The following is a 12,856-nucleotide window of genomic DNA, read 5'->3' as shown; positions in this document are numbered from 1 at the left end:
ATTTTAACTTTCACCTGGTTTCCATGGCAATAATCGATTATATGAAAATTTTAAATACGAGTTGCAGAACTACAGATACTAATCATTAAAATAAGAAAAGTTTCATGACGAACGTTTAAGGGACCAGAGAGAACACTCTCGGACAAAATTTGTCGCTTTTTACAGGTTTCCATGGCAACGGTAGACATATTGGAACTGAACGACCTCACTGCACAACTACAACCAGTGATCGTCCTTTAAGGAAAGTTTCAGGAAGATCTTCCCAGCCATCTCCGAGAAACAGCCTGGATAAAAAAAAACATGCGTACAATATCAATATGTCGTCCCCGACTTCGTTCGGGGCGACATAATAACTCCTGAATTTTTCTCATCAATAACTCCTGAATTTTCCCCTTCAATTCGAGCATTTCTGCATTGCAGAGAGCTGATGTGTGTTATGAGATAATAAATCATGTGTGAACTTTCTCAGTTTAGCGGAATCATGAACATTTTCGGCGAGATGAATGTTTTGTATACAGTGGTGATCAAGGCTTTGCGAACCATCAGGAGCGGATCAAAGAATTTATGAATGAATAAAAACTATGGAAATGACGTACCAATTTTTTAATTTATACTTGCACTATCTAATGAAATGAATAATATACAAGTGATAGATATACAAGAAAACGCGAAATGATAATAAATGCAGCTGACAATCGTTATTTTTTTTTATATAGATAAAATAAAATATTTATAAATTCAAGAGACAAAACAGAAGGAGAATGAATGATGGCAAAATATCACATGACCGGAACTGAATTTTATGAATGAAGATTTTAAAAAGTTACTTGTAAGTTGTATATGTTATATCTGTGTATTCTACTTGGCTGTGTGCTTCAAAAAAAAAGGGGGGGGGGTCGTCTTGAACATAGTAAATAGCCATAACGTTTGAACGGTAAGTACTAGGGCTTTCGTATTTCAAATATGTAATCCTTGTGAAAAGAACTTTTATTGGATACGACGAACTTTGACCCTTTGACCTAGACCTTGGAGAACACATGTGTACATCTGAATCTTTTTTTTCTGTTTCGTTTCTATGGCAACCGTGAGCGACTCATTACAATTATTTTGAAAGTAGAAATCACTTTGACACATTGCAAGGAATAAACATTGAAAGTTTGAAAACGATTGCCTGAGTAGTTATTGAGAAAATCGAAATTAAAGAATTTTAACTTTCACCTGGTTTCCATGGCAATAATCGATTATATGAAAATTTTAAATACGAGTTGCAGAACTACAGATACTACTCATTAAAATAAGAAAAGTTTCATGACGAACGTTTAAGGGACCAGAGAGAACACTCTCGGACAAAATTTGTCGCTTTTTACAGGTTTCCATGGCAACGGTAGACATATTGGAACTGAACGACCTCACTGCACAACTACAACCAGTGATCGTCCTTTAAGGAAAGTTTCAGGAAGATCTTCCCAGCCATCTCCGAGAAACAGCCTGGATAAAAAAAACATGCGTACAATATCAATATGTCGTCCCCGACTTCGTTCGGGGCGACATAATAATAATAATAATAATAACTAGAATCTTGTTGCAATGGCAACAAATAAGTCTTCCGTTCTTCTAAATCTGTTAGAATTTGCTTTTTTCTCTGCAAAAAACATAGATATCATATGTACTCTGAAAGGAAAAAAACTGAAAAAGGTCTTTCAGTACTTAAGGTACTTTGATTTTCATGACCAATCTTGTTCTTATGCATTTTGGCACTCATAAGAGCTACACGTGTATCATAGACAAACCAACGGACGAACGAACACCGTACTCTCATAAACTTCACTGTGTTTACGTTCTGGCACAATTGTGATGGTGTTATAAAAATGTCATGAATTAAGTTAGTACCACATTAAGCGTAAAGTCGTTGATTTTTACAGTAATACTATCGAGATTTGTCAGCAGAAAGCATATTCAACTACAGGAATTATTCAGCAATCGATTAATTGATTATGTGTTGTTTAATGTCCCTCTCGAGAATTTTTCACATGGAGAAGCCTCCACTAGCCGGTGGAGACTACAAAATGTTGTCCTATTATTTGGCTCTAATCGCCATTGAGCAGTTAGGAATCTTTTTGAGTCAGTACCATCTGACAAACGGGACCTCGATTTAAATGATCTCATCTGACGGACCGGTCTCCACGTCCCACAACTGAAGTCCATAATACAGATATATGATGCTCTAGCCATGTTTTATTTTATTTTTCATTTCTAAAATTTGTTGCAACAGATTTTCTTAAAGATCATACTTAATTGATAAAAATCATTTCGAACAACTTTATTGCAATGCATACAGCGTCCGGTGATTTTGATCGACAGGTCAATACATGTGCACTTAGTGTAATACTATTTCAGCAGAAAAAAAAATATACAGAGAGTGACTATGACGGAATATGAAATCAGAAAATATTTAATTAAGAATGGGTACATGTACAACTGATATAGAACTGATTTTTGTCTATGTAAATGGATAGGATAATCAGGATCAAAAGGGAATCTCTCTCTCTCTCTCTCTTTCTCTCTCTCAGACATGTTAATTTCAGTATCTTGCGTAATGAAAAATCTACTATTATAGAATATGAATTCTGTATTCATGTTAATGGTAATTATGACCAAATGTTCCAGATTTAATTGTGTAGCGAATTTATAATTCAAAGGCCTACGGTTGCAATAATGTCTCCGATTAAAATCAAGAGGGGGGGGGGCTTCAAAAGAATTACATACTCGGTAATTTTATTTTTTATGAATTAAAAGGAAAATACTTAAGGTTGGTGTACATACATATATAAATATAGCATTGCATAAAACTGTGTTCATTCGTATACTTTATCTAACCTATCAACAGACCTTTGCAGATGTTTTTGTATCATGTTTTTAGCGTTGCATTATTTCACACAGAAACGCGTGACTTTCACATAATGTTAACCCTTTGAGTTTTTGTATTTCACAAATATCCAAGAATAGCTTTTTCTCATCTTTAATAACTTCTCGGGTATATAAAAGTATAGATCATGTAAAATAAAAAACACGATAAGACTTTTAATCAATGAAATATACGTGTTAAAACCAAATCCAATCTAGACATTGATTTTTTTTTCTTTTAAGTTTCAGATATCAATTTATTTCTAAAGGTTTTACACCTACTCTTCTATCTCTCAATTCCCTTTTGAGTAAATATAATATTTTAGAATCTAAAATAAAATTCAGATTCCGGGATAATTTCGCATTCAAATTAGAGAATGAATTAAGAATATTTTTTTTAAATATAATCATATTAAACAGACATTACAGATTTACACTACGCTGACAACTTTAAACTATGCATGTACTGAAAGCAGTAACCAACGTAATCTTTCATGCAGAAGTGCATATGGAAACTCGAAGTCTAAATATTTTTTTTATGTGAAAAGTGTCGATATAGACGTCTGCGTCATTATAGATACTACCTCCGCGCCTTTATCTAGAATGTTCTATTCCCACTTACAAGTCAGAGTTATCCATCTTTGCTCATTGTCACTACGTAAATAGAGAAAATGAATTTATTGACGGAACTTTCCTAAATCTCCAAAATGCAGAATCGATTGAATAAATAATATGTTTAGTATTTTTGTAGAATGATTTGTATATACATCACTGTAATGTATACTGCATACAATATAATTTTCTTCAAAGTGTTTAGTTGACACAGAACGGATATTTTTTTAGATATAAATTTGTAAATCAAAAACTTTCAATATACAGACGAACACAACACAGCCAAATTTAAATTAAAATGCATATAGTGAATTAAGTCACATGCAAAAGAGAGAATATTGAATGTGTAAATATGTTGATCTGGAGAGCCAAATTTAAATTAATATGCATATAGTGAATTAAGAAACATGCAAAAAAGAGAATATTGAATGTGTAAATATGTTGATGTAGAGAGCGTATATATGTCTCTAACGTCATCAATATTATTTCCGCCTTTATCTCGAAAGTTCTATTCTCATTCACAGGTCAGAGTTATCTTTCTTTGCCCACCTTATACATACTACGTAAATAGAGAAAATTTCGGTACCGAAAATATACAAAATGCGGAATCTGATATAAAAACAAATGACATATTTAGTATTTGTAGATATATGTCTGTTTTACATAAGAATATCTTGAAAAAATATCCAAAAACAAAAAAATCAAAAATTGACCAAAAACAAATTCACTTCCGGTTCGGACAGGAAGTACTGGAAACACACAAAAACAACTTCAAAACAAATAGAATATCATGATCTAATACTCCTGTAAATTTCATATCTTTACCTTAAACCGTTTCCGAGAAAACTGCCGGACAAAAGTCCATTTTAAAATTCGAAAATCGGCCATAACTTCGGACCGGAAGTGAATTTTTTAAAAAACGGAATTTTATATAAACTTCATGTATCAACCTACTTACATGAGAAAAATTTTAAAAATCTATCCAGCCATCTCTGAGTAATCGCGCTCACAAAATTTGGGAGGAATAATAATAATAATAATAATAATAATAATAATAAAAAGAAACAATACAAACACTATAAGTCTTCCGTTGTGAACGGAAGACTTAATAAGAAACAGAGTAAAAACAATATGTTCCCCAACTTCGTTTGGGGAACATAATAATAAGAAACCGAGTAAAAACAATATGTTCCCAAACTCCGTTTGGGGAACATAATTATATGTTATTACATTGTTTATAATTGTTTTGTACACCAAAAATTGAATAAAGTTAAAAAAGAGAGTTCGCTCTCATTTTTTCAGAGATTTTTAAAGCACCCTTTATGACCCGTACGTGTTATCGTACTTATTGCACAGAAACCGGAGAATGCAATCTCATCCGCATCCTAACTTATCAATTATGCACTATTGACTACATCCAGTTCAATTTTCTGAGAGCTTAGGAAGGAAGGTAAGTGGTAAAAAGACTAATATTTCTTGCAATTATGTTTTTTTCTAAAAACGTACCTTCAAGGAGCCATGGGTATATACTTTAGGGATGGTTCTTCATACATTTTCTCTACGCCCTTTTAAAGTTCACGACTATGTCCCCCAAATTTTGCCTCGGAAGTGCACAACATTATAAACAACAAGTCTGACCGGTTTTAAAGATGCGCCTTTATTATCATTATTTCTATTTTTAAATACAGGTAAAAAGTAGGTAAAAGTACCTACTTTTGGTAGCTTTAAATACCTAGGTAGCTATTAATAGCTACGTAGGTAGAAATAGTCTTTGGACTGGACCTGCATATCACCACCAGCAGAACTCGTGGTTCTACGGAACAACAACCGCCAAATCAGCACCCGAGATACTCGTTCATACCAGCAACTATCATAGCATGGAACAAGATACCAGCCACAATTGGAAATTCACCATCAGTGGATACTTTCAGACATGCTATACAGACCACCAGCGTGTCTGAGATCCTTCACCACTAAATTGTCCACTTTTAACTTTTTACCCCGTTTAACACGAATGTGCATAGGTTTTTAACTGTTCACCACAGAATTACTGGAGTATCGACACTCAACTTTTGAGTTCACTCCATAAAGGGAAGAAGAAGAAGAAAGTTCTATGTTTGGTAATCATGGCAACATCGTTCATAAAAATCGAAAACCAATTCACCAAATTGTGTATCCTAGTGGAGTCTACTTGTGTGCAAAGTTATATTGAAATCAGACTAAAACTGTAGGAGGAGTGGCGTTTTGAAAGCATTTCACAGAAATTTCTATTTTTAGTAACCACGGCAACACCGTTCATCGAAATCAAAAACCGATGCACAGAATTATGCATCTTAGTATAGTCTATTTGGTCCAAAGTTATATTGAAATCAGACCAAAACTGTAGGAGGAGTAGCATTTTGAAAGCATTTCACAGAAATTTGTATTTTTAGTAACTCCTTAATTAAGGAGTTTTTTTTAGTCATGAACCCCGGGGTAGGTTTGGGCCACAATGGCCGATGAAAGTTTTACATGGGAATATATAGGAATAAAAATCTTAACAAGAACCACTAGGGCAGGAAAGATGAAACTCATGTAGAATCATCCTCAGGTAGTGTTTATTCAAAATTTGTTCAAATTGTACGGGTCAGAGTGGGGCTACAATGGGGAATCAAAGTTTTACACAGAAATTATATAAAGTAATTTTTAGCTCTACTGGTCAGAGACCAGAAGAGCTTATGCAATAGTAATGCGTCCGGCGTCCGTCCGTCTGTCTGTAAACAATTTTTTTCAAATTGCTACTCCTCCTACAGTTTTGGTCTGATTTCAATATAACTATGCACACAAGTAAAATTACACTAAGATACATAATTCTGTGTATCGGTTTTTGATTTCAATGAACGGTGTTGCCGTTGTTACCAAAAACAGAAATTTATGTGAAAATCATTCAAAATGCTACTTCCCCTACAGTTTTGATCTGAATTCAATATAACTTGGCACACAAGTAGACTACACTAAGATACATAGAACGGTGTTGCCTTGTTACTAAAAATAGAATTTAAAAAAAAAATACATTCAAAATGCTACTTCTCTTACAATTTTGATCTGAATTCAATGTAACTTGGCACACAAGTAGACTACACTTGGACACATAATTCTATATATCGGTTTTTGATTTCAATGAACGGTGTTGCCGTTATTACTAAAAATAGAATTTTTTTTGAAATGCATTCAAATTGCTACTCCTCCAACAGTTTTGATCTGAATTCAATATTACTTGGCACACAAGTAGACTATACTAAGACACATAATTCTGTATATCGGTTTTTGATTTTAATGAACGGTGTTACCGTTGTTACTAAAAATAGAATTTTTTTTGAAATACATACAAAATGCTACTTCTCCTACAGTTTTGATGTGATTTCAATATAACTTGGCACACAAGTAGCCTACACTAAGGTACATAATTCTGTGTATTGGTTTGATTTCGATGAACGGTGTGCCATGGTTACTAAAGATAGAAATTCCTGTGAAATACTTTTAAAATGCTACTCCAAATACAGTTTGAGTCTGATTATAATATAATCTTGCATGCAAGCAGACTACACTGAGATACATAATTAACAGTTTTGTGTTTTTGATTTTGATGATTTATGTTTCCATTGTAAAAATTGAAAATTCAGTAAAATTTGATTTAAAGCTACTCCTACAGTTGTAGTCTTATTGCAATCTTGCCTAAATAAAGATACTTAATCAAGGATCATTACTCTATTTATTGCTTTTGTAAAGTTTTAAGTCCCAACTGCTACTTTTCTTTTCTTTATTATACCGGTAAGTACAAACCAGTAGAGCTACAGTCTTGACAGAGACTTCTGGTTTTTAAATCTCAAGAAAAGCAAAGTCATGTTTAGCGATAATTATATGGAAGCATTTAAGGTCTTCCTCACAATTTTAATGGTTCAAAAGTACAAAAACTGCACGTATTCTCAAAAGATTTAGTTCAAATTTAACTTTTACTGCAAAAATGTATCTAGGTTGCCATATGAATTAAGATGGGAGACATATATTAATAGACGTATATGTCAACATAAAGAAAAATCGTACATTTTTTTGTAAATAATATTACAAAAAATATGTTAAAACTGGTTTAAACGCATAATTCTGATGCTGGATGTGCAGTACTTGCTACTTATCAGATACTTTTGAATTGTAATTTTCTGGGAAACTATTATACGTTAGATGTTCATTAAAGAAAATGGCTGAAAGAAGATCTCTGAGAAGGAGTTATTGCCCTTGTCAACATCTTTTTAGTCTGAATAATTGATTAAATAAAGAAAATATACATTTTTTGAATTCTTTTATTTAAAGATATTTATCATTACACCAATTGAGAGTATTCTTATTGTTCTATTGGGTATGAATTTTAATTAATAACATTTTTTATAAAAATCTATTGACATCATAGGTGGATGGAAATACCTTAATAAAACAAAACATTTAGAATTCAACGAAACACAGTTGTTCCATTGGAAAAAGGTGTCAACTAAGTCAATAAGCATGATAGCCAACTTTCAAAAAAAGTTAGACTTGACCTACAGTGCGAAATTATTAATCGTTTTCTGTCTCTGAATATTTCCAAACCGTGTAAAAATTAATACAGTTTGCAAAGTAAATACGATTACAGGACAAACAATTCCAAGTCTGTCTGTAAGCAATTTTTCAAAACGCTACTCCTCCTACAGTTTTAGTCTGATTTCAGTATTACTTGGCACGCAAGTAGACTATACTAAGATATATAAAATAGTGCATCGGTTTTTGATTTCGATGAACGGTGTTGCCATGGTTACTAAGAGTAGAATTTTCTGTGAAATTCCTTTAAAACGCTACTCCTTGTACAGTTTTGGTCTGATTCCAATATAACTTGGCACACAAGTAGACTACACAAAGATACAGAGGAAAGTGCATAGGGTTTTGATTTCGATGAACAGTATTGCCATGGTTACTAAAAAGAGAATTTTCTGTGAAATTCCTTTAAAACGTACTCCTTGTACAGTTTTGGTCTGATTTCAATATAACTTGGCACACAAGTAGACTACACTAAGATACATAAAGTAGTGCATCGGTTTTTAATTTCGATGAACAGTGTTGCCATTGTTACTAAAAATAGAAATGTCTGTGAAATTCCTTTAAAACGCTATTCCTTCTACAGTTTTGGTCTGATGGCAATGACTTCTTTTCTCATCCTTTGTTATAAGTACAAACCAGTAGAGCTACAGTCTCGACAGAGACTTCTGGTTACTGTATGTTGCGTGGCATTTACCCCCGGGATAATTGTTCGAAGACAGCACAATATCAGTGAATATGATTGGTTGTACATTGTTTAACGTCCCTTCTCGAGAATTTTTCACTAATATGGAGACGCCACCACTTGCTGGTGGAGAGCTGCAAATTTTGTCCTTTACTCGGCACTCGCGAAGAGGGATCTTTTTCGTGCCAGCACCTACTGCGACACGGGACCTCGGTTTATACGGTCTCATCCGAAGGACCGGTCTCCACGCCCCACAGTGGGATTCGAACCCGCGACGTAAGGATTGACTCCTTACTTCTCGAGTCTAGAGCAGACGCTCTAACCACTGCGCCACGCGAGCGACCTACATCAGTGAATAGAATCACTGTTAATTACTTTAATAGAGAAAATACATGTAAATAACACGTTCAGTTAATTTATCTTGGCCTTTTAAAATGTAAAGAATACTAGTATTAATTTTACAAATTGAGTAAAATATTGTAAATTTCTATTTTTAAATTTAGATCTAAGGGCAGATCACTCTTAACTGCAGAAAAATTAAATACCTTAGAATCAGAGCTCTTTAGTGTGCAGTGTAGAGAGGGTTCTTAAGAGAACACCACACAACAACTAATGAAAGTCCTTAACATAGTGATAACTTTCACTGGAAATTTGACAGTGTCAGAAACTCATTTTTCTTCACTGTTTTTTCATGCAGTCATAGGCGTCGGAAGCAAATTGAAAATGGGGTGTCTAATTGAAAGTAGAGGTGGGGGCTTAACCAACCAAAAAAAGGTAAACCTCAATTTTCAACATCTATATTATGTCTGCCTTTGCAAAAACGGGGGGGGGGGGGGGGGGGGGGGCAAGACTCCCTACCTGGTTCCGACGCCCATGTTTCTTAATCATTTATTTAATATTTTAATTTTTGTTTTACATCAAAATTTTAAGACAATAAATTAAATAAGATTTTCAATGCTTTTACCAAGGAGCGTAGTAATAGATAACACCATATGTAAGCTATTATTGAAAAATATTTAGCCTGAAACTTGAAAATAAAATATACATATTTGTATGAAATATATGGAGATAAAGAACATTATCCCGTCCGACAAATTAGACAAATAAATTATTATTATTATTATTAAAACAAATAAATCAAGAGCAGAGCACACAGCAATTCTGAAACATCAGAGATGGGTTCGGGCGCTATGGAAGAGTAAGCATTCCCTGCCGACCGGTCACACCCGTTGTGTGCTCCTTGTCATGATCAGGAATCAGTCGACAATGTAGGGTGTAATTTATTGCCTAATAAAAGTATGAAAAACGTCAGTCAGCATTTGACTCTATGATGGATTGTATTTCCTGGTCATTTTATCGAGAAATATATTCTTCATTCTATCCTATTTGTGTACAAGTTTAAGTTACATGTAATCTAGATTCACATTTAAATCCCCAAAACATTTACTAAGTAGTTCTAATAAAAAGACCACATTTTCATCCCTTGAATGGAGTCTATACAGAGATTGAAGTTTTACCTATTTGCCCTACAACACCAGATGGCTGTCAGATGCTCATTAAAGAGAAATTAAGTTATTATTACACATGTACCAGTGGCGTAGCATCGTTTTTGAAAGTGGGGGGGGGGGGGCAGCCAGAGAAAAAAAATTTTTTTATTACTTTCTTGAAAAATTTGACAAGCAAAAAAAAAAAGGGGGGAAAAAGTTGCACAAAGTCGAAAATCCTATTTCGTGAGGGGGGGGGGGGGGGGCACCAAAAAAATGTATAGCAATATTAAGAAATGAATACATTGATAAAGGGCATGGTTTTAAAGTGGCACCAAAAACGATTCCAAGAAAACTTCTCAAGGATTTTACAATGAATTTTCGGCTGCCAGTATCGGATTATTACTTTAATAATCCATACTTTGCCCAAAAGTCTAGAACGCCAGTATGGACAAAAGCAAGCGTAGAACAAATGGTCTCTTTGGCAAAGAGAGGGGCTTTAGGAGGAAATTATGGAAGTTCCGAAACAAACGCGTTAAGAGATGGAATGCAGCATGCTCCTGGCATCAAAGGTGGGCGTGTCTTAGTCATAGGGTCTGAGAATCCATGGGTTGAGGCATGCGTATTGGAGGCTGGCGCGAATGAAGTTGTTACTCTTGAATATGGAGAAATTAAATCACTACATCCGCAAATTAAAACTTTCACTCCTAGAGAATTTAGCAAGGCTTTTTTAAACAATAAACTTGGAAAATTTGACGCTGTGGTAACATTCCGTTCTGTGGAACATTCTGGACTAGGTAGATATGGCGATGGACTTAATCCTTGGGGAGATATCATAGCAATCGCCAGGGCATGGTGTGTTACACAGAGAGGGGGATCGCTGACTATAGGAGTAACGTACGATAATGAAAAAGACTATATTAGATATAATAGTGAGCGATGGTATGGGAAAATAAGATACCCATATCTCGCAACTAATTGGAAACAACACTACAGAGGGAATGGACTTCAGAGAATCCATGTGTTCACAAAACCATAAATCTAGGCAATAGGAACATCATTTTGTTAACTGATTCCAAAGTAGAATTTTTCATGCATGCGTATGTACCATGTTTGTTCAGTTCATTTGACTTGGAAGATTTTTTACGAAAAGGATAATAACAATGCTCCTGAGTACTACCTGGCTATTTAATTAAACAAAGTGCATGGTTATGATAAGCATTGATGCCTTTTCCAAAAATTAAATTTCATGGCTTCTGGGTAGGGGGTTCTGGTTTTAGGGCTTGGCTATATTGATTATATAGTGAAAATGCATCAATTCTTTGAAAATCTTCTCTGCTCCTGGGTTTTATTCAAACAAACTAAGTGCATGGTAATAATGAACAAAGATGCCTTTTCTAGAATTTAGAATTTCCAAGGTCATGGGGTTCTGGAGTTAGAGGCGGGGCTTAAATAGTAAAAATTCTTTGAGAATCTTCTCTGCTCCTAGGTATTATTTAAACAAACTAAATGCATGGTTATGATAATCACCGATGCTTTTGCCAAAATTGTGAATTCCATGTCCCCTGATTATTTGGTGAAAATACATGAATTCTTTGAAAATCTTCTTCTCTGCTATTGGGTATTATTTAAACAATATAAGTGCATGGTTGTAATGCACAAGGAGGGTTATGCCCAATTTTGAAATTCGTGGTCCGAGGGTTGGGGAGGGGGGCCTCTACTGATTATACAGTGGAAAAGCAATTTTAAAAAAACCCTTATCTACTTTTGAGTATTATCTAAACAAACTTGGTGTATAGATATGATGAACAAGAGTACTTCTTGCAGAATTGTGACTCCTAAGTCAGATGTTCTACTGTAAGGGTAGGACTCTATTCATAATATAGTTAAAATGCATTAATTCTGTCTGCTCCCTGGTGTTAACCAGGTAAACAAATTAGTAGTTTTGATTTTTTTTATTGTGGTTCCAAGATTTAAACTTTTGGCGTTTCTCTGGGCATTAGTTAAAAGAAAATAATGCTAGCTAATTTATTGTATAATACAAAAAGTACTTTCATAGTTTTAATGATCAAGTAGACTTGTTAATTATGATAGAATAAAAATAAGACAAAAATAATTTATTAAATGTTCTTTAAAGTCCAAGGGTCTAAGCTATAGTTAAAAGTCACTATATGGGGGTAAGTAGTACAGAATAACTAATATTTTGTTAATGGTCTTCATGGTGATTGTGCTAAACAGGGGGTAGATTAGAATTTTTAAAATGTATGTGTTGTTACTTTTTGACTTATTTAATTGATTTGCTTTAGCTTCATCTATAAGTTAACTTTAATATCTATTGATCCTCTAAATTGTTGTATAATACTCAGGGGATCGTAAAGGCCTTTGGGCCTCTTGATTGATTGATTATATGCTGTTTAACGTCCCTCTCCAGAATATTTAACTGATATGGAGACGTCACCATTGCCGGTGAAGGGCTGCAAATTTAGGCCTATGCTCGGCACTTGCGGCCTTTGAGCAGGGAGGGATCTTTATCGTGCCACACCTGCTGTGACACGGGACCTCGGTTTAT

General features: G+C 34.2%; 1 protein-coding gene across 1 annotated transcript; it reads left to right on the top strand.

The window, feature by feature from the left end:
• Positions 1-10,660: 10,660 nt before the first annotated feature.
• On the top strand, positions 10,661-11,326 carry LOC134230357 (uncharacterized). Its single transcript, XM_062712118.1, has one exon. It carries the CDS (start codon positions 10,661-10,663, stop codon positions 11,324-11,326), a length of 666 nt encoding a protein of 221 aa, XP_062568102.1.
• The last annotated feature ends 1,530 nt before the right edge of the window (positions 11,327-12,856 follow it).

Source organism: Saccostrea cucullata, unplaced genomic scaffold (genome assembly GCF_032062105.1).
Source record: "Saccostrea cucullata isolate Sc308-1 unplaced genomic scaffold, CSIRO_AGI_Scuc_v1 ctg5873, whole genome shotgun sequence".
Lineage (NCBI taxonomy): Eukaryota > Metazoa > Mollusca > Bivalvia > Ostreida > Ostreidae > Saccostrea > Saccostrea cuccullata.
Note: the sequence above shows the minus strand (reverse complement) of the source record. Positions and strands in the feature narration are given on the sequence as shown.

Coding starts and splice junctions, on each gene's coding strand:
- LOC134230357 (XM_062712118.1), top strand. CDS start 10,661: ATGAATTTTCGGCTGCCAGTATCGGATTATTACTTTAATAATCCATAC.